Source organism: Tachysurus fulvidraco, chromosome 8 (assembly GCF_022655615.1).
Source record: "Tachysurus fulvidraco isolate hzauxx_2018 chromosome 8, HZAU_PFXX_2.0, whole genome shotgun sequence".
Taxonomy (NCBI): domain Eukaryota; kingdom Metazoa; phylum Chordata; class Actinopteri; order Siluriformes; family Bagridae; genus Tachysurus; species Tachysurus fulvidraco.
In genome coordinates, this window is record NC_062525.1 from 6,805,423 (window position 1) to 6,831,776 (window position 26,354).

The 26,354-nt window shown below is 39.3% G+C and overlaps 1 protein-coding gene across 7 annotated transcripts in view; it reads right to left on the minus strand.

Annotated features, from left to right (window-relative positions):
* Positions 1-26,354, minus strand: part of ryr2a (ryanodine receptor 2a (cardiac)) — a 160,382-nt gene that overhangs the window by 85,130 nt on the left and 48,898 nt on the right. For 4 of the 7 annotated variants that reach the window (XM_047817483.1, XM_047817480.1, XM_047817482.1 and 1 more), the window contains exons 2-13: positions 22,220-22,339; positions 20,213-20,317; positions 14,608-14,628; positions 11,988-12,002; positions 8,617-8,691; positions 7,440-7,518; positions 7,209-7,321; positions 6,912-7,011; positions 6,660-6,756; positions 3,422-3,496; positions 2,035-2,191; positions 1,029-1,193 (exon numbers count right to left, since the gene is read on the minus strand). In XM_047817483.1, coding sequence (XP_047673439.1) covers positions 1,029-1,193; positions 2,035-2,191; positions 3,422-3,496; positions 6,660-6,756; positions 6,912-7,011; positions 7,209-7,321; positions 7,440-7,518; positions 8,617-8,691; positions 11,988-12,002; positions 14,608-14,628; positions 20,213-20,317; positions 22,220-22,339 — 1,122 coding nt within the window. The remainder of the gene's footprint in view (positions 1-1,028; positions 1,194-2,034; positions 2,192-3,421; positions 3,497-6,659; positions 6,757-6,911; positions 7,012-7,208; positions 7,322-7,439; positions 7,519-8,616; positions 8,692-11,987; positions 12,003-14,607; positions 14,629-20,212; positions 20,318-22,219; positions 22,340-26,354) is intronic. The other 3 variants (XM_047817486.1, XM_047817485.1, XM_047817484.1) reach the window with 2 other exon arrangements.

The window sequence follows — 26,354 nt, forward strand, 5'->3', positions numbered from 1 at the left end:
AATATAAGCTATGAAGTTAATGATATTTTGTCTAGGTTTATTTGATGCAGGAAGTCTATTTTCTGTAAGCACTCATCTGGGGAATCTACTTGAGAGCTCATTAAAAGAAAAGCAAGTAAACCATTATAATACAAATACAGCTACTGTATTATACTTGGTATTAATAATATTTTAAAGACAACAAATATTATAAAAAGAATGAACTGCCACATTTATATCCATACAAGAGATTAAGTCATTATAAATAGAGAATTATGCTGATCATTTTAACGATCCATATTGTAGCGATTTATAAAAAATGCTGTTTGTGGGGGTTCATGGTAAACAGGTAAAGATTTTCAATGCAGATTTATGCACCAATCGTTTGAGAAATAGGCTGAGCTAAAAATCTGATTAAAAAATATCAGATATATTTTATTTTATTTATATAAGGTTAACATACTTTCATGTGTTTCTTTAAAAAATCAATCATGTTAAAGGTGTCATACATACTTAGGAATAGGTCTAATGTGCATATTCATTTAATCCAGATTTGCTTCAGCAGAATTCTTGATTTTTACATATTACTTATTTTACATAAATAGAAACAAACAAGTTTTAGGTTTACTTCGTAGAATATATTTGATCGTTTTTGAAGACCGATGACATTATGCTAGTGGGCTCTGTAAGTTTTGTTTTGCTTTGTGGGCATTTATTTATTTTGCTGCCATGGTTGAGGTCCACTTGTTTACTTGTTTTCTGACTGATCTTTTTCATGTACTGAAACATTTGTATTTTGATGTGTGTCGCCTCTTCCACAATGGCTCCACCAGAATCTTCCAGAATGAATCACTAAATGCTTTGATGAGGATTAAAATAATTCAGATTTTCATATCCCCAGCCCATCTGAACACCAATGGGGAATTCTGGAACGGCATGATCCACTTCAATCATCAAACGTTAATTCCTCCAGTAGAGTTATAACAATGAGACTCAAGTTGAATACCAAAGTAATACTTTATTTACAAGTCGTCTTTGAAGCCGCTCACCTTCCTCTGGACTCCACCCATACGTGCACACTTGGCGTCCACCGATTGGTATGTGAGCCACAGACCTGTGTCCACATGCTGGATGTAGCAAACAGAGTCACCATATTTAATGTCGGGTACACCCATGCCATCCACTTCTTTCCTCTGGCCGAAATCAAGCTTTTCCTGTAGTTGCAATGCAGAGAGAAAATGGGGATTCAAAGAGAATTACAAAAAAATATATACGATTCTGATTAGTGCTCATTATTTGGGCTCTACCAGTGAGCAGATAGCTAGTTACTACAATAGCTATAGTCAGTTTTATCACTGACCCCAGACCTTACCACTCTATACTTAGCTACACCCTGCAATTTTTTTCTACTGTTGGAAGAAATACTTTTTCTGGACAACACAATTACAGTTTCAGTTAGCTAAACTGAGCTAAAGTGACTATGTTACATACAGTACCTGAGAGCTGCACAGGTTCACAGCAATCTCAATGTTTCGCTCAGAGCCATGGCATGAAGCTGAGCCTTGCAGAGATAAATCCTAACACACACCCCAGTGAGAGGTGAAACTGAGGAGGACTCTCACACTTTCTGAGCCTGACACCTCTTGCTCTCACACACATGCTGCGTTTCATCGAGTAACCTTCATTCAACCTCAACGTCTCACGCCATCTTTTCTCTCCCTCAATCCCATTAGCTCTAGCTGTTTTTCACAATTTTCTCTCCCTTTCACTGGAGAATTTCCTTCATTTGCAGCTATGTCTCCGTGTGGGTCATTCATTATAAGCCACCATGTGTTTGGCTTTGGCATGCTTTTCACTTGGCGTTTAGTTTTTTCCTCAAAAGACCTAAAGTCAGTCTTAAGCAGATATGCCAGTAAAATAACTTGGTAAGAAGATACTATGAGGAAACACAATTCCTTTTTTCTAAGACAGTGCCATTAACTGCCCTGACAATGATTCAGGTTTATCATGACGAAGTTGGACTCGATCACACCCTCCTAGTTTGATGAGACTCACCTTTGAGGAGCGGAAACAGAAGGCAGTGGATTTGACATCGGCCTTCTCCTTATCCATCAGCAGAAGACCTTTATCATCCAGCAAGCTGAGGTACTTTCCAGTGGTCACATGACATAAGCGGAATGACTGACCCCATCGAATGTGACTGCCACTCCAGCTGGAGAGAAAACAACCAACAGTGTCAACATACGCCATCACCTTCATTCATTAAGCAGCATTAAACAGCCATTCCCAAACAGCAGCTCCTTTCACTCGTGCTCCTCCACTACAGCTGATGAACAAGGCAATATTTTCCAGGTTTATTGTTCCGCAAGCATATTACATGCTTTCATCACCATATTATCTGGGCCAGATTGATAGCTGCACTGTATGCCTAATTACAGAGAAGCTAAACAATCATATTATACTGTATACCGTAAGTATAGGCACTACTTATACAGTAGATCTGGGTATATTGAAGGTCTGCTTCGTAAAGAAAAAGTGTAGGCACACCTATATTCATAGCTCTCGCTCCAGAATTTGGTTTCAACCGTAACATGTTATTTTGATAAACTGCTAGTGCAGGGATAAAAGGATGTAAGGAGTGCAAACTCTTCGAAAAAGCAACTGAGCCCAAAAGCTCCCTCGTGCCAAACTGAAGGAATTTCTGCCTCTGCTGTTTGTAAGTAAATGGCTCCGCTGAGTCTAATCGGACCCTTCATGGGTGTGTGAATATGACTGTTTACACTTTTCAGGGTGCAAATAAGTCCACTGGGAAGCAGTGGCTCCCTGGAGAGCCAAGAGTGACAGAACTGTGAGCAACACTATTAGATTAGATTCAGAGGAAGGACACTGTTCATGCCTCAAATAGTTTCAGGATTTGCTGTGCTCTAGGGAAAACCATGGACAGGATGACAGGTATAAATGCTACTGCAGGACTATAATGACATTTAAACCTGGACAAAGGAAGAAATGTTGCTAATCATGTTGAGTGATGTAAAAAAAAATCTCGGAAGGGACACGTGAAGTACTGTGTAAAGTGTAAATGCATGCAAAATACATTTTTAAACAAATTCTCCTTGTTGTGTTGTCTCGTTGATTCTCATTGTTCTGATCACTTTAGGAGGACTGATTTGAAACTTTAGTCTTATTTTCAACCTCATAATGTCTTATTGACCTCATAATGTCATGACACACATGCCCATGCTTTCTTCCTGAGTTTAAAGACATTGATAACAACACCCAAATTCCAGGAGCAATCATCTTTTGTACAGAAATGTGCACCAAAGTCACATATTGACCTGACACTTTAGCAATTAGAAAAAAAAAAATATTATTTGGATCCATTCTATTTAAATTCTATTTTAAAGATTCTAATCTTTAAAAAAAAAAAAGGTGTTGCACTCACGCCACTCTGAGAGTTTCCAGCCTCCAGAGAGAACGAGCATGGGTGGATACGGCTCCACCCTCATAGTGCACCGTCCTGAAAAAGAAAAACATGAGCGAATATGTAAGAATTCATGTTATCATCCAATTTCCATATGACTTAAATGCACAGAATAATTTGTCCTAAATCTATGTGTATCTTTTTGGGTGAAAGAGACTCTGACTATGAAGCAAATGTCTTAAGTAAGGGGTTATGAATGCTTTGTGAATTTTATTTTTACCTTCTCCTCCTGCTTATACCATTCACTAGACAAAGACACACACATGGACAGAGTATTTATCTACATGCACTCAGAGTTACATAAACCCGGAGTGAAAACTGTGCACATCTAGAGATGAGCTAAGAGAAAGCAAGACAGTATGAGGCTCTGACTATAAAAAATGTTCCTTTCATCTGCATTTCCAGCATGACAATATTTCAAGGCCTGTGGGCATAAAAGCTACACAGGTAAATCTCCACGGCCCAATTTAATGGCAAACTTAAAAGAAAACCTGTAAGAAAATTGCCTTTAGAAAAAAAGATGTTCTTTCATCCACTGTATAAATTATATTAAATGGCTTTCACTGCTGTAGATGTCCAACTGAGATCAGAATTCTGATGAAGTACTTTCTATTCTGCTTTCTATTGTGAATTATTTCATTTTAGTTTAGCTCAAGATTTAAAAAATAAATCTGGCTGACCAGAACTTTAAATACAGTGGCAAGACTTTGGATTATTCAAGTCTTAGACAACTTAGACAAGCCACATTTTACATTTAAGAGTTCAGGTGCTATTTTACAACTAGGTTCACTATCCTTATGCTTCCGAATCAAACTAACATAGCCTCGAGATCACATGTACTATTCTGAGTGCTAATACTAACTGGCTTTCCTGTTACAGTTGAAACTGAATTTTAAAACCTCTCATGTTGCCAAACCCACTGAACGGTCTATTTTGTGTACCAGCCGTCTGGATTTCCTAGATTAGTAAATAATTTTGACAGTATGGTGAGAGTTTTTGATATGAGACGCAGCTCGTGACAAAAATCACTTCAGTGGTGGAAAGCTTTTAAACAGAAACAGAGCTCATCAGTGTGTTTAATATGAAAGCAATAAACATTGCGTTTTAAATTGAAACTCAGGTGGACGGTGGTGTTTTGGCTCTGATGCGCCATCTAACATATGTTGTATAAATCTTCCAGATGTGATGACGTGAAGTGATGACGTGCACAACTAAGTAAGAGACTACATTTTGAATGTTGCATTCTTTCCTTTTCAGGGAGTGCAGTAGCAAACCAGATAACCCAGAAGAAACTAATGCAAAAAGGAGGAGACCATGCAGACCTCCATGTAAACAGTTGCCACTCTAACTATAAAAATATATACTTAAATGATACAAAGGAAAAATAACTGTGCTTAAGGACACAGAAAAGCCACTCTCATAACATGAGCTGAGCTTGAGATGCATGAACAGATATGATAAAAATGCTTTATCGTTACTGACTCAAAAGTGTTAGGATGATTCATGAACATAATCTTTAATTATAAAGATTCTTTCACTTGATATATTCTCCACTTTGAAAACCCCCCATCCGCAGCTGATCTTCCTCTAGTGTAATTAAAGTGGCTTTGCAATGGGCTAAAAGTAGCTGCTGCGGTAAGTGAAGAGAGCTATCCGGGTCAGTATTGTGTTTAGACACAGAGGAGTGGCCCACTGAGAATGTGTGGGGTTTTAATTAGGAGAGAATTGAGGAGATCTGCATAGGGAATTGCGATCAGTGTACAGTAGCACCCATTCTGCCCACCTCAAGCTGGAGCTTTTGGAAGGTGGTTTTGAATGTCTCCCATGCACACTGAATTGTCTCACATATACACACCTGCAAAACTCTCTCGCCCACTCGCACGCTTTCTCTCTGTTGAGTAATTGTGTCAGAGTTTTCTACTATGCTGTACCTGCATTTTTGTTCCAAATCCAGTGCTAAAGGAAATGTGGGTCAGTGACATGGCCAAATATCCTGTGCAGGAACAGTGGCCCAACTCCAAAATGTCTCATCTAAAATTGTTGTGGTTGCTTTAACATATTTTCCATGAAAAAAGTAGTCCTTGCTTTTCTTAGCTTAATTTGTTACTTCCTTAATTCATCTCTTGTACATTAATAAATTAGCTAAAAGTTTTTAAAACAGTCCATAAAGGTGCAAGAGGAAAATTTCTGTCTGAAAAAAATAATACAGTGGAAGATCACATGATTAAAACTTTTGAAAATGTGCAGGACGACTGTTGTGACCGGCTGTTGTGGCTTTCTCGACTGTCTACTTATTTGCGTGTTAATTCTAGGTGTGAGCGGTGCCTGTGTTATACATTATGTGGTGCATATAAATAGAATTCATTTAGAATTATGCTTAACTGCATGTGTTGCAGGGGTTAAATAATACAAGCATTCCTCTATCAAGACTTTTGATGATGGTGTCTTGATGGTGTTTATTTAACCTAACACAGGTGTACAGTTCTAGGCCCTAGATGAAGAAAAATATTAGCAGCGATAGAATACGTTGTTCAGAAATAATATGAAAACATTAGGAATATTAGTAACAGCAGTGCCTTACTATTGTATTATCTATACAAGCAGTCTGGATGTGATGTGCATCCAACAATATATTCTACGGATTGCATAATAAAGTGAGCCATGTCATAAAATAATGACTCTATTACAGGAGGTGGAGAAAACATTTAACATGAATCAGTCCCACACTCCCTTTTCCGAACAAGTCAAACCAGACACCAATAGGGACGATGGGGATGCTTCCCACATCACTCTTTGGTGAAAAAAAAAAAAAAAAGCATGTTCACCTAAAAATGCTGCTTTACACAAGCTGACTCACATACTATCATACTAGAGGGTTGGATTGACAAAAACAGCATCAACAGGAAATGTAAAGTTCCTTCAGATCTTTAGGGCCAGTGAGTTGTAGACCAAAACATTATATACTACTATATATACAGTATACCACATATATTTTTGAACATATTAAAAACGTTATTGTTTTTAACTACATTTTTAAGATTTCTGTGTATAGAGCCAAGGTTAAATTTCAGAACAGTCGATGGTCACCAGCCCCTCTTCTTGAGGAACTAGCTACTCTTCCACCCTTGATTGAGGTTTTCTGCAGCGACCCAGAAATCTCACTCAGGCAAAGCTCCACAAAGGAACCCAGTGCACTGACCTGCGCTGCTCCTCACCATGCTCTCCTGATGGAACAGTTAGACACTCGTCCATGTGACCATGCAACAACCTCAAGACATCACCACCAATCAGGAAACCTGCAGAGAAGAGAAGAGAAGAGAAGAGAAGAGAAGAGAAGAGAAGAGAAGAGAAGAGAAGAGAAGAGAAGAGAAGAAGTGATTTAATTTAGGTGAAGTCATAAAATCTGGTAATATGGTATTTGGTTCCAACTCTTTATCATTTTCTCTCTCACCCTGAGCGACCTCGCTACCCGAGCAGATTGGTGCTACGCTCCACAGTGTTTGCTGGAAAGCAGCATCCACATGTAAACTGCCACTGCCATACGACAAGTGCTAGAGAGAGAGAGAGAGAGAGAGAGAGAGAGAGAGAGAGAGAGAGAGAGAGAGAGAGAGAGAGAGAGAGAGAGAGAGAGAGAGAGAGAGAGAGAGAGGAGATAAAAAGGAAAGATTATGTATGTTGAGGAAAGTCAGCAGACACTAAAACACCTGCAGACACTAAAGAACACACACAGTCATTTCCAGAGACTCACCAGGTACCGCTCGGATGACACACTGACCAGAATGAGGTCATCACCTACACGCACCTTTTCCCCTTCTGATCTTTGCTTAGAGGCAGGATGTATAGTCCACCAGCATGCTTCACCTACACCCACACACACACACACACACACACACACACACACACACACACACACACTGTATCTAGCTTTACTCTGAAAGTGTGGAACTGATTAGTATTAGTAGCTTTAGAAGACCTGCACCTGTCGTGTCCTCTTGAAGTCCTACATCAAAGGCAAGTTTATCAGTTGATGAGCGGGAAGTGGACAGACAGCAGAGGTACTGGGCAAAAACAGAAAAGTGTAAACTCATAGCAGAACAGTACAAAGTGTAAAAACTGTCCTTAAACAGCCACACAACCCAGCACGGTTTCCGATTTGGCAGCCGAAACAATCACACGTGCTCCAAAACACATTTGTCTCTGTAAAACCATTTAAATATTTAATAAAAAAACTCAACATCTCATACTCATACAACTCGAATTATCTTTTATTTGACAATTGCATTTTGGAAGTTTGTCTGCATGTAATGCTTTTGTTGAGAAAGTTAGTGATTCAGCTTCACTTTGGCTCTTGGTGCTCCTTTTAGATCGAATAGATAACAGTGTCCAAAATCATAAAAGAAAGTCTTTTTGAGATCCTGAACACCTCTACACACAGTGTGATGTGAGTGTGTGCTGTAAGCTCCTGCCTCCACTGCAAAACAAAGACACAAACATTTTGCTTCTGGCTGCCTTTAGGGTAGATAGTACTTACTGAACATTTCCTCTTAAGCCAAGTAATTACTTTGTTTATATTGTGTTTGCGGAAAGCACCTGTGTTAAGGTCCTATAACTCAAACATCAAACTAATGCCTAAGATTGCAGTGCAGGTGTGTGTGTGTGTGTGTGTGTGTGTGTGTGTGTGTGTGTGTGTGTGTGTGTGTGTGTGTGTGTGTGTGTGTGTGTGTGTGTGTGTGTGTGTGTGTGTGTGTGTGTGTGTGTGACAGAGAGAGAAAGTGTGGCAGGTATATCATCTGAGGTTTCATGACCATCAATGCAGACAAAAACCTAGTTTTCAGAGGATAGACGTATTTGAAAAACCTGGGATTTTATTCCTGTCTGAATCGGTCATTAATCAAAACTGTATTTAGATATTCGCTAGCTATTTGTCCTATTTATTTAATTTACCTATTTATTAATGACCATACTTGAGCACTAAACTATAAATAATTTGTGTAACCCCGTAATCTAATGCAGACTTCCTCCAATAGTTTGTAAGTGACACACATACACACACACACACACACACACACACACACACACACACACACACACACACACACACACACACACACACACACACACACACACACACACACACACACATTCGCATGACTCACCATTCCACTGTAGGAGTGCCTGAGTAAGACAGCATGGCCATAGAGAAGAGTGCGATGACCTCCACCCTGTGCTGTCTACAAACACACACAACACACACATACACACACAAAGAGTTACACAAGGAAATGATTACACAAAGAAGAACATAAACACAATATAAAATCAGCTGGCAGGCTTATTTAAGACCTTCCCTGCCAGGGAAATGATGTTATATACTGTAATCAGAGGGTTTCATCTAATCTAGTTGGAAGAAACCGCTGCAGGTGAGAGTCATAACAGGAGGAAATTCTGAAGGAAACAATACAGCAGGGTTTTCCGACCTACTGTTTATCCAATGCACCGCCAGTGTATGTGTGATTATAGCAAACAAACACATCAGAGACACGTGATAAACACCCTTTTAAACCAATCTGCAGCTGTTTCCATTAAATCTAATTAGCCACACACACACTATAACTACTGTCGCCATGCATTCACTCACACACACACACACACACACACACACACACACACACACACACACACACAATAAGGGATTATTGGATATTGATTATGATAATACTGAATGTTGATTTACTGATTGTCTGTGTTGAGGGTGATAACAGGAGCAGTTATTAAACTGTTCACATTAAAGGAATTTAGTACTTAATTGTCATTTTATCCGTTATTGACTAGCTCACCTGCTACACTGAATATCCTGTCACCAGTGTAGCACTGTCATGTACCATTAATACCAAAGCGATGGCACTGAAATTTAGACAGATATTTAGACAGTTATACCTAATAAAGTGCCCCCCAGCACACACACACACACACACAACCACCCACCCACCCACACACACACACACACACACACACACACACCCACACACACACACACACACACACACACACCCACACACACACACACACACACACTGTAGTTGTAGAGTGGTTATTTGACTTAGTGTAGCTTTCCTGTCAACTAGTTCGGTCAACAACCATTCTCCACTGACCTCATTCTGGTTAGATCTGCCACACACTGAATGTTTTTTGTGGTTGTTTTTTTTTTTTTGCACTGTTCGGTATAAACACTAGAGATGCTGTATATGAAATTCCCAGGAGGTCAGCAGTTTCTAAAATATTCCAACCAGCCTGTCTGGCACCAACAACTATGCCAAAGTCAGGGTCAACTACAAAGGAAACTACACGAGGTTACAGTATGTATGTGGGCTGACACTATGGGAATTCTTCAGTGAGGAAGTTGTGTCTGAAGCTCTGTGTGCACACACCAATTTAATGGCGCTTGAAGGACATGTGACTAAGTGATTATGTGACAGTAAGTCCATATAAGGGCATCTTCATCACATTACTCCAGCTTCTACTTGTCTGAAGGAAGCGCAAGAGGACACCCGGGCGTGGCCAGTGATGCAGGGAACTGGGTTACATATGTAAACTATCATAGTTCCCTTTTCGAGGGAACTCGACACTGCATCAGGCAATTTATGTGCCATGAGAGATAAGGGCCCTCCCATAGACCCTGGGAAGGGCGGCCATTCAAGGACGCTCCCCAGCCCGGAAGCGAGGCTTCCATCGAAAGAGTCCTGCGATGGTGACATGCCCCTAGAGTGGGACCCAAGTACAGGAACTGGGGTCTTTTCACATGAGATCTTCATCATGGTGGCATCCCAAACAACCCCAAGAAAGGTGGTTCTCTGAAAAGGAGAAAGCACACACTTCTCTGGCTTCAACCTGAGGCCTAGAGACCTCATATGGGCAAGCACAGCATCTCGATGACTGGACGCCATAGCTTTTGACTGAGCCAGAATGAGCCGGTCCTCCAGGTAATTCAGTACACGTTTGTCGTGGAGATGCAGTGGTGCCAGGGAAGCATCCATGCACTTTGTAAATGTGCGTGGTGAAAGGGCTAGGCCAAAAGGTAGAACACAGTACTAGTACGCTTCGACCCCAAAAGCAAACCTGAGGAACTTCCAGTGCTCTGGCAAAATGTGAAAATAAGCGTCTTTGAGGTCTGTTGTTACAAACCAGTCCTCGGACCTGATCTGGGACACAATAACCTTGAGTGTGAGCATCTTGAACTTGTAAGTCTTCAGAGTGCACGGGCCGCCACACTTGCCCATTTACCTACTCTGAGTGAGCTAGGAGGGGGTTGGGTTCATCTGTAAGATGGCCCAGGTTGCTCGCTGTGGAGAAAGATAAACTCCCTGAACGCCACAGAATGGCATTTCACCTCCTGGTGCCTGTCGATGTCTTTAATCTCTGTTAAGTTGATCCACAGGTCCCTCTCCGTGGCAACCAGTGCAGCCATTGAATGGCCTATGAAGCGGGCCACCTGCTTTGTGGCACGGAGCGTGAGATCTGTGGATCGGCGGAGCTCAGCTACCACCTGAGGGTCCAACCCCTCGCCAACGTCGAGCTTTTTCAGCAGGTTAGCCTGGCATGCCTACAACTTACCCACAAGGGCTGAATTAACTCTACAATGCTTGGATGGAAGTGCACTCTTCCTCCGTGCGGGCAATACAGAAGAGAGGTAGCTAGCAAGCGTCTCTTCAATCCCAGGCATTGCCCCATACTCATGACTTTCAAGCCCTATAATGGCTGAAAATTCAGACGAATCTGAAACAGGAGCAAAAGGAGTCAGGGGAGAGGGCAAGAGCAAGGGAAAAACCCATCTCATCCTCTCCCAATGCTCCTTTCCCAAACAAACAACACAAAGCGAGTGCATGTCGTCCCCCGTGAAATACTGTAGCAGGGGCACGGACTCAGGCACCTTTTAAAATGCTTGGATGGCAACATTCTGCTCCCTGCCTAGCGCTTGAAATGTGTATATATATATATATATATATTTTCCCCCCTGCACTAGACAGACAGGACAGACAGGACAGATAATCGGACAGACAACACAGAGCGCTTCCTGAAGACAAAGAAACTGGAGTAATGTGGTGTAGATACCATAATATACTGTAGACTAACTGGTCCAGAATCACTTCCTCAATGTCCTTCCTGAGCCATTACATTGGTGTCCTCACAGAAGCACTCCCATGGCATCAGCCCTGATGCAGCGTTGAGTTCCCTTGAAAGGGACCTACATTTTTCCCAAAGTTCTGATGTTTGATGAGAAAATTAACTGAATCTCTTGACCTGTATTATTTTATGCGTTCCACCACTGTTACCTGATTGACTGATTTATGTATACAACAGTGCTTTGATGTCACAGAAACTCAGAGAATGATATGAGTGACATAAAATATGATATAAAAACCTCGATAGGCAGTGGTTATTAACAGAAAGAGATGACAAAAATAAACACATAAAACACACAAACAGACACAGACCCACTCAGACACAGACAGACACACACAATCCTTACCTTCATCATAAATTTCTGCATGGCATGAGAAAAAAATAAGTATAAATATTGTTAATAAGGAAAATTGCAACAAAATTGTGCTAGATCATAACCGAATCTGAAGAGAAAATATGGCTAAAACAGCATAAATGCATAGCTGTTTTTAGCTCTTTAGCCCAAAATAAAAAAATATATTTAAAGATTTTTTTAGACAGACACATCTGGCTGACTGATTATCTGGTTTAAGAGGAACATTTGAATCATTTATTACTTCGTTATTATTAAACATCTCTTTCAATCTTAAGAACTACATAAAACAGTGCTCTAGGGCTTTACAAATATTAATTAGCATGTTTTAATAAACTTGGCAAAAAAAAGAGGCTCTCGTGAGGCTTAACTGTGCATTGCTTCTACCTCTCTACTATCTTACAAAGAGATGGGTGTTATTGTCTTTAAAAAAAGGATATAAATAGAGAGAAATTGGGAAATTGTGACAAATTACAGAAGCATACAGTAGCCGGAGATATTTAAGTAGGCATGTCTTTGGGTGGAATAGCTGGGCATGTCTTGAAGCCTATACATGGATTTTATAAAATGGATTCCACAGTCAAGATAAATAACATTGGCACTGAAAATTAAACATTTATAAAACAAATATCTTACAATTGTCAAAGAGTTATAAAGTCATGTTATACAGCGCGAAAACCAAATCTGTTAAAGATGCCCTGCAACACGTATTTCATTACTTTTGTGGTAATGTCTGAAGTTTACCATGGACTCTAACATTTTTTGTGGAAAAAATGCCTTGGTTACCTTGTTTCAAGCCTTTCTAGTGTGGTATAGAGAAAACCTATGGAAGGGCACATTTAAAAGAACACGCTCACATGCTTCCAAGGCTGTCCAATGAAAATCACTGTCTTTTCCATACACAGACTCAATAACATGCCCAACTTTCCATATTTATACTGTTGCCTTTACATCCTTGTTGGACTCTTTCTCTTCAAATGCACTAATAGAGAAAATATGCAATTTGTAATAGAATAAGTACTAAAAGTAAGAAGTACTACCATTAAACCATGAAACTGTCTAATGAAAGGCTAATAACTTCCTGAAACATCTGGGCTGAAACTTCCACTAATAATTGACCTCAACAACATGCCTTATGTGGTCTGTGACCCTCAACCAGACCCTGATCAGGGTAGAAAAGCAGACATGCAGCCATCTGCAAAGCGAGTCGATAAGAGTCAAGAAGTGACACAGTAATGAACCGACACAAAAGAGCAAGGGCAGAAGGCGATGTGATTTAAAGGGCACTAAGCAATGTAATGCAACATAAAAGCATCGGCTAAAGTAGAATGGGTAGACGTTTATCAGAATGCAGAAATGGCTCTAATGCTTTTTCCCACTTCTCTGATCCACGTTATATAATGACAGAGGTTTTCGAAAATTGTAAACATCACAATGAACTTCCAAAATTGAGAAGTGCGTACACTCCATGGTCTTTCCACTGAAGCCTAAATGAGACAAAGGTGAATGTGATTTCTTATGGTAGGAGGCATTCCTTTTCATTTTACATTTAACACATTAATCATGATCATGTGCCTCATACACATCCCGTTAGAGAGCCCCCTGCTGGTTCCTTTTGTATACTTCTTCCATTTAACAAAACTGGCAAAACTGCCAAGACCTCGGTCTCTCTGATGAATGTGAAGTTTCCTATATGTTCTAAAGCTAGCACGGTCATTTCAGTAGATATTGTACTAGCCTGACTTTGTAGCCTCTGAAGCCATATATAGCAGTCAGGAAACTACAGATCAGTTTAGAGCAATTTGCAAGTTGTAAATCATTGCTGTAAGCTAGCTAGTTAACGTTAGCACTACAAGACTCTGTACCATCAAGCTGCATTTCCATTTATGCATTTGGCTGCTTTAATCGATGTAGAAAAAGTAAGACAATGCACACAGATCCAGGAACATGTCCTACTCAAAAAAGTCACATTCATAGACAGAATAATAATGAGTAGGCTTTTTGCTCATTTACTGTACATTTTGGTCTGGATCACGCAGAGGAATGAATTTGTATGATGAATGAATTGTGAATAAACACAAAAAATGAAATTTTATCTTCAGACAATATTCTGAGTCAATTGTCACAAGAAAAAGTGTGAATTCTAGCTACTACTACAGTCTATGGCAATTTTATTACCAACCATGACCAAGAACAATACAATTTCACAGGATGAAGCCATTTGCTTCACACCCTTTGTTTTGCATGATGCATGTAGGCAAGGCCATATAGCCATTAAAAATTCCTGGTAGGTTTTGTGCACGATATACTATCTCTTCCATGGTACACAGGCAACACCTCCTCAGTTTGACACTGTGAACCTAGGTCCCTGAGAACGTACTGCTGCTTTCTCTCTCTGTGTGTCTGTGTGTCTGTGTGTGTTTGTGTGTGTGTGTGTGTGTGTGTGTGTGTGTGTGTGTGTGTGTGTGTGTGTGTGTGTGTGTGTGTGTGTGTGTGTGTGTGTGGCTATGTGAAGTTCATCTTTGATGCAGAATATTGCCTGAAAGATGACTGGCAGGTGAACAGGGTTGTCGGAGCTGGCTGATGCTTTGCATGCATAAAAATGCAGACATACCCATTTTTCCACATCTACTTGCTGTGGAAATGAAGAAAGGCAAAACAAAGAAAAGGCAAAAATGTAAGAAGACTTAATTCCACACTGCTCAGAATAGTTCTTTTAGAGAAACAGAGAATGGCCTCTGTCAGCAAGAAGGGCATGCTGTGGGGCTCAGAGATGCAGGGCTGAGGTGAAAAAAAAAAAAAGAAATCTAGACAAAATACAAACATACTTTTAGATCGTAATGAGCTAAAGTGGGGTTTTGGGGTATTCCCTCAAGGGTATGTATCATTGAAAAAGAGCATCATGTAGTGCAACAAATGGACATCTGCTGTATTATTTGGTGAACAGAAATGTTTCTGTAAGAAGTTAATTTAGAAATTTTTTAACATTATAAAAAAAAATAATCCTTCTTAGACAAGAAACTAAAAACCAGTAATGTGATTTTTATTATCATTTTAAACATAACAAGAGAACTGACATCATTGTTTAGTTTTTATTTTATTTATTAAATTCTTATCCATTAAAATGTAAATATAAAATTAGGTGCCATTTAAAAAAAAAAAACCTTCTATATTAATCTAAAAAAATGCTGACCCCAACCCTGCTGGAATAAGACACCCTGATGCCAGAGCCATCGCTTGGCAACAACACAAAGGACAAAAAAAAATCAATACAAAGATGAGAAACAACTTTACCCACCACCGTAATGAACAACACTTGGATGAAGCCTTGATATATATTCATCAAAGCAACAAAGTATTCGGAAGGTTAAAAGAAGAGATCTATAAGAGAACTATTTCCAAAGCATGGTTAGAAAGATGGTTAGTATTTGTGGACGAGTTTGAGACATATTAGTTGCTTTTAAAATGTGTTTGAAAATGATGCATATGAAGAGTGAAAAACCAAAAACCTTTAATGACAGCTCAGCATGTCTTGTGTAAATAAAGCTGTGTCACCACAAACTCTTCCCATCTAACAATAATCTACTAATAATATATCCATAGGGTTCTGTAACGGTTAAAGAAAATAACAAAAGGTACACAATTCTGCATGTTCCCTAAACTCTAATCAATCAGCTACAATGTTTGGTGTGAAATGTTCGCTTCTTTAGTTTTATACTGAAGATACATCAGTTTTTCTGTAGTCACACTGACCTGTTGATGTGGTTTACTGTAGGAAAGAGTGTGTCTCAAGTCACACGGACTAAACTTCACTGTGTGGCTTCAATGTTGTTACAATAAGATGGCAGCCATACTTGTCAATCAGAGTCACATTTTTGAAGCTGGTGTCTATTCTGGGCTCTGGGTACAGCACACAGCAAACTTTTCACAATATCATTACAAACTAAAAAAAAAACTCTACCTGAGCTAATATCCTCATACATGGTTTCATACCACTGGAATAATGTTGACTCATTCTTTCCTCCCCACTCTCAGTCACTCACGCTTATGCATGGATGTCAGCATATCTGGCACAGTACCAACATGTGTGGTGGCTCATCGCAAGAAGATGAATTCCCTCAAGACTGAAATACTGTTGATACCTCAAGATGCATACCTATTATAAGATGACATAGGAAAACCCGTGCCAGTGCATAAAACCTTCTGGACAGCCAAGCTTTTCTCCTTCTGGCCAATTCTATCTACAGAGGCCACTCAGGTGCTTGTTCAGTAACTTGTCCTCTAAAGACTGGGCTACCGCAGCTCACTCTTGGCAGGAGCATGTCACTGATCCAGAATGCAGCTGCTTAACTTCTTGTTCCCTCCACATGTTTCCAGTAGCTGCCCACATCAGATCTAATTCTTGGCTACAAAATGAAAAAGCTAGCAAGCCTTGACTTGACCTGTCATCCTGTAAGGTACAAACAAGAGATGCCTTTGGTTCATCTCTCTGGCACACAAGTGGTGAAATAAAAGTCCTGGCTATCTGAACAGTAGTGACACAGTCTACCTTCAAGCAAAGAGTAAGTTCCCAGCTTTATACAAAGACTATAAAATAAAGAAACTAAAACAATCCTACACACTGTTCGTAGTTGATCTCTCACACATGCTTTTAACTTAAGTGTATTCTTAGACTTAAGCCTACAGTATGTGACTAACACGTGTGTGATAAAGACCATAAAGCAGCATTTACGTTGTCCGCTAAATGCTGGACATGTAAATAGAGCCGTTAGATGTATTTCTCTGCAGCTTGGAGCTATCCTCTCCTCCTAGCCTCTCTCTCACTCATTATTGATCTCTCATGTGTCAGCTCCAGCAATGTTCCAGTGTGACTCATAAATGAAAATGTTTGCTGATTTCAGGGGGGTAATTGCTCACAGTGACTGTAGTGAGATCTCATTACCCATTTATCATTTCATAAATGACTCCGCTTCACCTTTTAAACTGAGAGAATGCTCTGAATACACACACGTCCATTGTCTGAAATGAAGTGAATCTTTTGAAGAAGGTAATTGCTGAATTAATTATATGCAGATTTATTTATTTTTTTATTTAATGTCATCATTGTTTCACCTGAGTGGAGAGACGGGTGTCATTATGAAACATGAACCGTCTCAGATTTTTTTCCGTGCTGTTTTTCACTTTAATAAACTGAAAACTTTTATTTTCACTTTTATTTAGCTCTTATTTGGTTAATCAATAAGCTGATGACAACTTATAGATAGAATCTTAAGGGCCATACTCTCCGGAGATAATGCTAACTAAACACACAAACTTATTAAATTCTTTAAACCTGTCCTGATTTTGCCAGGTGACAGAAAACACTTGGGCACCAAGTACTCCTTTTGAGTCAAGAGCAATGACATATCACTATTAAAATACTTTACATTTCTACATTCCACCTCTATCTAGCATTAAGCAATGGTCATAGTGAAGCTAGCCAGCTAAAAAACAACTATGTGCTAGCATTAGAGCCAGCTAAATAATGTACCTAGCTAACATCAATGTTATGTCATCACCACTAGCTGACATTAAGCAGTCATTAACAAGCATGCAAACATTAGATGAAGTATTTACTAGTGTGATTAAACATGTTACTACATTTAGTAGCAAGCAGTACTCTTGTGATGATGGATGTTTGGTTTCACTGCAGCTTTAAAAAAGAATAATATTTATTTAAAGCACTAAATTTTATTTATTTGTTTGTTTGTTTGTTTGTTTGTTTACTTTTATCAATATGGGAAGCATTATGTTGAAATTTCTTTTGTGACTTTTGTGAAAACAGGCTCAGTGTCTTGAACCTCCCACTGTCAGGTATGATTAGTACTGATGGACAACATGTGAGGAAAACAAACAATTTTGATTGGCTACCATTCAATAAATTATTACCTCACATCAACAATGTTTTAAGTACCTGTTAGGAGGACATGAAGTGTTTCCAATTAGCATATTAATGGATATCCTTGGTGCATTCTTTATGAGAGTATACAGTACATGTTGCCATATTCTTTAACCATTGCTCAGTTTCTTGGCCATTACAGCGAATTGGGAACAATTTACAATAATATTCTATATAGATTAGTTTAATAGTTTAAAAGCCTTTTTCACCTTTTAAATGTCTGATTCACCTTTGCTGAATTAGTGACAGCTTTTAATTTAGATAAATCAAGGGGAGGCGTGCATGAGTTACTTTCTACTGCATGTGAGTGAGAGAGAGTAAAAGTGAGGTCGTGTGTGTTATGCGTGTGATTGTGTGTATGTAAGTGTGTGTGGGTGGGTGTTTTGGCGCAGTCCTCGCAATTCTCTTAGACTTGTTGAAATTACACTCACTGTGGTGTCTCGGTTTCCTCTAATTCACATCATTCATCAAGCTCGAGTTACACACACACACACACACACACACACACACACACACACACACACACACACACACACACACACACACACACACAAATGCGGTATGTAGGTTTCCATCTGATGTCATCCTCTCTCTTCATTTTTTCTCTGCGATGCTTACCTGTATGAATGAAAGGCCTGTGCATGTGCAGCAATTCCCAAATCAAACACAGCACACTGAATCCAAAACAGTAGAAGAAGAGAGGATGGAGAGATGAGGGAAGGGGGGAGGTAAGACGAATGGAAAAGAGGAGAGGAGAGGAGAGGAGAGGAGAGGAAAGGAGAAGAGAGGAGAAGAGAGGAGAGGAGAAGAGAGGAGAGGAGAGGAGAGGAGAGGAGAGGAGAGGAGAGGAGAAGGGAAGGGAAGAGGAGGAATATGGGAGGGGGAGAAAAGATGAAGGAAGAAAAGAGAAATCGAGAAGGGTGACAGGTTTAGAGGAGGTTGGGGAGAAGAGATGAGGAGAGAGGAGAGAAACTGTTTGGAAATTTCTTTTGATTATTACTGCCATCTCACCAGGATACTCTTCCATCTTTCTTTCTCTCTTTCTATATATATATCATCTCTCCTATTCTCTCACTGTTATTTTCCATTCTCTGTTATTTCATTAGCACTAGCCAATGATAAAAGCAGACCTCACTATTCCCCCTCCTTTTTCTTCCACTCATTTTCCATGTACTGTGTTTTTGAAAAGAGCAAAAAGTACCTGCCACACAACCACCATCCCCTCCCCACATTTTTTGCTAAGGTGGGTCGGATTCAAATGTCAAATCAACAATCACCTGAATTATTCAAATATAAAGGGAGAAGCCACGATACAGATTCAGCAAAGTCTAAACCCAGACAGTGTGTCTCTGTGACGGTGTGACTAGACTACTGATGCACTAGAAGCAGAGCAGGGTGTGAACTTTAGAGCATTGTGTAGACTCACGGACAAATTCTAAAGAAGGAAACAATTCAACGAGGGAAACACCATGCTAGTGCCAAATAAAACGAAACCTGTTCATACAAAAAAAAACAACAAAAATAAGTGTGGATTCTAGCTGTTACTTGTTGATGCCAACAAACTCAGCTCTCTCAGTTTCTACTTTCTTTCTTTCTTTCTTCCCATCTGCTTTTTCACATTATTTATTTTTCTACCCCTTTGTTCTTTATTTGTCTATTTGTTTATTTGTTGGTTTTCTTTCTAACCTTTTCCTCTCTTGATCTTTCATTTCGTTTCCCCCCTGCTGTTTCTGCATGTCTTTTGTCATTCATTAAAAAAAAGGTCAAAATTAAATTGTTGTCACACCAAAGATATCTTCATACATCTTTCTGATTAAAGCAAATCCATTGGTGCTCTCAGTAACAAGGAGATATATGGAGATATCCTGGTTACTTAGGAACTAATATAGTAATCATAAAATTCCACTTGTAGCTGTTTATCATCATAATGTAGTTTAGCATAGTTTACCTTGTCCTTTTAAGTCAAACGGCAGCAACTGGTCCAAGTGACCAATAACAAGGCAATTATTAAAAAACATGTTTAAAAGAGCAATAGAATTAACATGAAACTGAACTGCTTTGTAACTGCTTATATTTATTTATGTATTATTTATTTACATTTAGTGAATATGGATTAAAACAGAACAAAACACCTTTAGACCTTTTGCCAACCAGCGTATCCTGGGTGATTAATGTGTTTTTGAGAAGGGGATATAGACTAGAAGAGAATGTATAAGAGGGTAGAGTCAGGTTATGTTGCCCAGCAGAGTCAGGGGCAATTAGCATGCTGGTTGTCACTTACCCCTTCTGCCTTTTCCTCTGTGTTGGCCAACATCTCCTGAAGAGCACGCACGGATAACGACTGCTCCAGCACAAATGTGCATATCGACAGGTCTGGAGGAACATTCTGGAAACAGAGCGACGTTTCAGACGTCAGTTCAGTAACCAGGAGATGGTGAAAGAGGGATCACTTCAAACACTCGTTTAATCAGTTCATTCGGTGTCAGGTCTGATGTCTCCTGGTGTTATTTTAAGTAAACGCTAGACATGTAACGATACACTAAAGCCACAATAAAAGACATATACAGATAGTTTAAAAAAAGTTTAATGTCACGAGACAATGTTGACATGAGACGATGCTGAATCTAATAAACAATTACATTTCATCCTGTTAAATGTTTTTACTGACAACAAACTGAACCACTGTAAAATTTTGAAAAGTGAATCTTACTTAACAACATGCACATATTGTTTTACGATATAATTGTGCCATAAATGTTAACAAACTAGTGACATCACTGCTCCTACAGCTGTCTGACATCCACGTCAAATGCAAAAGGGGTCCCCACTTTGTACCGATCAGCAAAACAATCATCATTTTTCTACATCTACATATTTTTCTGTGCAAAGGCTCACCTGAATAATGTTAAGAGTTAACAAATGAAACAAACTTGCAGGCTTTATGTTTGACATGTGTGCTGTAAAGCTTCCTCCTGATTTACTATTAAGTAAGCATGCTTCAATGCAGTTGGGTTCCCACTTGGGAACTTCATGCTCTGTATGCTACTGCCACTGCTGGTGCAGACTATTGTATAAGCAGAGATAGAGGTCATTATGAAAGTCAAATGGAAAAAAAGGAATAGCAAATTCATCTAGCCAGTTTATTGTATCATAATATTTAAATTATATTCTCTCTCATGTACATAGGGCTAATTAGGATGTTAATATTTCTGATTTTTTTTTTTTTTTGGAGGATTCTTTTTGAATCCATTCATTTAAATGATTTATGTTTAATAACACACTGATTGGTCAACAGCCCATGTAAACTTTGCATTAATGAACCCATTCTAAACTAAATCATAAAACATCTCAGGCCTTCCTTCATTGTAAAAGTGATCTCATATTAGCTGAGATCTGTAACATTTGCTTGTGTGACAATTTTCAACAAGAAACATTATTTAGATAATCTTTGTTCTTATTACGAAGAGGGGATTTATCCTCCTGTACCAGGCCGACCCCTTTCCAGTTGCTTTTATTGATTTGTGTACTGAGGATAAAGGATGTGCCATGATGGACTTTAAGCAGAAGTCAAGAAAACTGAAATTCTCATAATTCCTCCCTGATCTATTGTCACTCCCTCCTTCTATCTAGTCCTTCATTTGTTCTTATTATTGAACAGTTTTAGATGAAATGTGGTTTCTGTATTTTCTAAACTACATTAGCAGCATATCTCCAGTTGATCTTAAGTAATCACTTTATCTTGGTCAGGGAGGTGGTGGACCTGGATAGAGGCTGGAATACACCCTGGGCACCAGTCCATCACAGAACAAACACACACACACACACACACACACACACACACACACACACACACACACACACACACACACACACACACACATGCGCACACACATGCACACACACATGCACACACACGCACACGCACACGCACTTGCACACACACACATGCACACAGACACAAACGCACATGCACACACACACATATTCCAACAGAAATTCTGAGCAGTCCATCCATTTAATCCATTTTTTCTAGACAGAGCTGAAAGACAAACTCAGCATTGTGTTGTCTAGTCCTGTAGGTTGGTTGCCTGGAAACCTAACCGACTAGACTAAAAAAAGTGATAGGTAGAAAATATAATATAATAACTAACATATGGTAAGCTAGTTAAGAGTTAATACAAACCAAATAGAAATAACTGGTCGGACGGACAATGCTAGTAATGGTCAGACATTCAGGCACTGTATGATTAAGAAAAATCATTTAAATAAAGTGGAGAGAAATAGTTACCTTTGAATTAGAGGTGGACTCCAGAAAGCAGAGTCTGTTCCCAAAGCCCTCGGCAGCCAGACAGAGCTTCTGCTGCTCCTTATGCAGTGTAGCCGAACACTGTAACACCACCTCATCATCCTAATAAATAAAAAAATTAAATTAAAACCACACACCATCAATTACCGCTGTCATCAGTGTCAAAAACAAAACTGTAAACAGCAAATAACAAAAAAGCATAGGAGTGTTTTTTTTTGTTGTTCCTGTTAGATGTAGTCAGTTTAATCCATGACTCATTGACTCATGTTCAAGTCTCAACTTTAGATTCTGACACCAGGTAAAGCAGAATTAAGTGGTTTGATGAAAATATTTAAGACTAAGCAATAGAGAAGAGCAATGTAATGATTTAAGATTGATATTGCAATAACATTATGCCATAATATGCTTTTTATATGATCATGATCTTTATCTTACATTACACATTATAATACAAAATGGCATTAAAAATGATTTAAAAAAAAGACTGAAAGCAGTTTAATTAATATTAATAAATTACAATAAAGCTTTACAATGATTAAATATTTAAAGATTTTTGCTCTCCGTTTTAGTCTCAATACTGTTTTTTAATAATTAAAAAATTTGGTTGACATATATAAATCAGTGAAGTTATTGTTCTTTAAGCAACACACACGCACACACCACACACAGTGGGCAGCCATTTATGCTGCAGCACCCGGGGAGCAGTTGGGGGGTTCGGTGCCTTGCTCAAGGGCACCTCAGTCATGGCCGGCACGAGATTCGAACCCACAACCTTAGGATTACGAGTCAGACTCTCTAACCATTATTCCACGACTTGCCCGCACACCGAATAGAACACACACACACACACACACACACACACACACACACACACACACACACACACACACACACACACACACACACACACACACACACACACACACACACACACACACACACACACAATATTAATCTTTGGAGTTCAGTGAAAGGTGAAAGAATCTGACAGGATTAATTAATTAAACTTTGTGTGCATGTTTATAATATTTACAGATATACTACATTATTATTATATTACAGATCTATTACATTATATTCACGAACCCAACACAAGAAATCACTGATATGAACGTTCAACACACGAAACCATGCAGGCTGCAATTCTTTTGGGCTTACATCGACTGTCAGTGTTATAAACTCAGATTTTTAAAATAATAAAATTTTAAAATTGCACATCTCTCTGCTACTGCTTTCATAAATCTTTAGGCTTTCATTTTGCCTCCTTGTGTCATTGGCTTTCAATTTTGAAACACGGGTCAATGATATTTGGCAGGAACATAAAGACTGATTAAGAATGATTTCCAGTGCATGCATCTATAAGGATTTATACCTCTCATAACACAGAGCATTATTAGCTGCTAAATCACCAAGGGACAGGTTTGAGTGTGACCTCTGGCCTATTGACAAGAAATCAGGCCTCTGAGTGTGTGTGTGTGTGTGTGTGTGTGTGTGTGTGTGTGTGTGTGTGTGTGTGTGTGTGTGTGTGTGTGTGTGTGTGTGTGTGTGTGTGTGTGTGTGTGCACAGCAACTTCAGACTGGAAATACATCTGTATTTTCTTTCTATGATCCTCAAATGAACTGCCTAAAGAAATCCTGTCTCTGTATCTCTCACAAAACAACCTCCAAAACCTTCTGCTTTAAAGCAGCACATTTCAGAAAAACTGCTACATCAGTCAAACTCTCATCAGTCCTCAAGACTCTCTTGTCTGTCCTTGTGAGTCTTGGAGTTCATGGCACAGCATGGCAATGGTTTGCCTCGGTCATGTGAGGTAACCATGGACAAAGAATTGTCCTTTTCGTCTCACACTGCTAATCTGACATGCTTATGCAGATTTGTCCTTGACAACATCAGAAGTTTTCGTCTATTTCCATCCTCACAGGTCACTCAGGTGCTTGTTCTGTTCCTTGTCATTTTGGGACTGCACCTCACTCTAAGCATCCTCTGCAACTGATACCGAATGCAGCTGCATGACTAATCAACCTTTCTAAGTTCTCCCACACCATCCCATAGCTATGATCCCTCCAGCGGCTTCCTGTAGCTGCCTGCATCAGATTCAATACACTGCTGCTTATCCACAAAGCCAAAAACAGACAGGAAACAATCTACGTTAAAGCTTTTATGACACTGGAGTATTGTTGGATTAGTCCCACCATTTCTCAGGGTACAAGGAAGGCAGGGAGCAAGACTTGATTGAAATGAACATGATGGAATGTCTGAACAGCTGAGACAAGACCTACCTCTTCCTGAGGTACTGAAAAAAGTGTTCCCTGTGTGCATTTCTTACCACAATACCCCCAAATGATTTTTTTAGACTGATTCAGATTCTTTATCCATGACCTAGTGAACCAGTAGTGATCTCAAAGCACTTCTGCGAGTCACTTTGGATTAGGGCACCTGCCAAACGCATTACATGTGAATGTAATGGGGACAGATTGGATTTTCTTTTCAGTGGATTTTCAAAAACATTAAGTTGTTATGGATATAGTTATAGAGTTATACAACCAAACATAAATAAAATATAGTTATGAGTGAGAATGCATTTTTTGCCCATGCTGATGTGAGTAACTTCAAGTCAACACCTCCCTCTCCCTCTCTTTCTCTCTCCCTCTCCTCTCTCTCTCTCTCTTTCTCAACTTGCTGCATATCAGCACTTTCCAGATGCTTTATGCTCATATTAGCACTGCATCAACGTGATGCCACATTCGCGGCCAGATGAAATCATAGCAGCATCATTACTCTGATGCCCTCGATGAAATCCCGCAGACGAAAGATCACAATGTCTCATCACAACCAGACACACTTACCCCCATCAAGCAATCAGCAATTGCCTTAACACTAGCTGGTGTACAGCAGGGTCGATGTGCAAAATGCACTGTTAGGATGATGAGACTGTGTGCATGAGTCTCTGTGTCTGGGTGATTCTGTGTGCTGAAATTACCCATAAACCCGCCGTCTGTGTCATTATGCAAATATGAGAACATGCTTCATCACAAAGAAAGGAGTGATTTTTTTAAAATAGATTTTTAAATATCAGTTTGTAAAGATTCGGTACGATATTTTAACATCGGATTAGCTACTTCAGAGTTTGTCATTTCTATCATACAAAAAATACGTATCTAAAAAAAAACAATACCTCAATACAAGACCTCTTAGAAGCGTGACATAATTTCACAATATCATTATTATTATTTTACCCATCCTTACTTCGAATGAGGCTCGTGAACAGTAAATTATGTTCCTTTTATAAGCTCCTTGTGATGAAGTAAATGCTGTGACATTTACATATAAAAGTGTTATATCTAAGAACTAACATTAGATTAAGCAATGCAACAATGTCCAAATAAAACTCAAAAGCCTTGAATCATGTAGTAGCCAATAGTCTCCACAAAACTGTACACGCTGTAACGTTGAAATATCTGTCAACATCAACACTGTCGCATCTCTCAAAAGGTCATTTTACAGTTTTTAGTGATGCCCTATTCCATCCATAAGGTCTATATTTAACAGCAACAAAATAGAGCAAACATGCTGAACACATAGTGCAGTGAGTGTGCGGTGAATGTTTTAAAAGCACACAAAAGGCTTGTTTAGCTAAAGGCTGCGACGACACTTCCCCCTTTCATGTTTGTGGTGTAATATTAAAAGAGCTGAGTGAGCACACACACCCACAGTGGGACTCTCACTTGGTTGATTAGAAAATTACTTTCCAGAGATGGGACAAGAAAAAAAATCCATACATACAGTATATACATACAGTACGTACACACACACACGCACGCACACACACACGCACACACACACACACACACACACACACACACACACACACACACACACACACACACACACACACACACAGCTCTCTGTATGTAGAAAATGTAGTGAAGGTCATATTTATGATCCAGAGCTCTCAGCATTTAGACAGCCCTTGCTGCAGCATATACTTAATCACTACTGTCTCACCCCTCCCTCTCTCTCTCTCTCTCTCTCTCTCTCTCTCTCTCTCTCTCTCTCTGCAGCAGTGTGTGTGCGCATGTGTGTGTGTGAGATGGCCTGAGCAGCTTGTGTAATTAC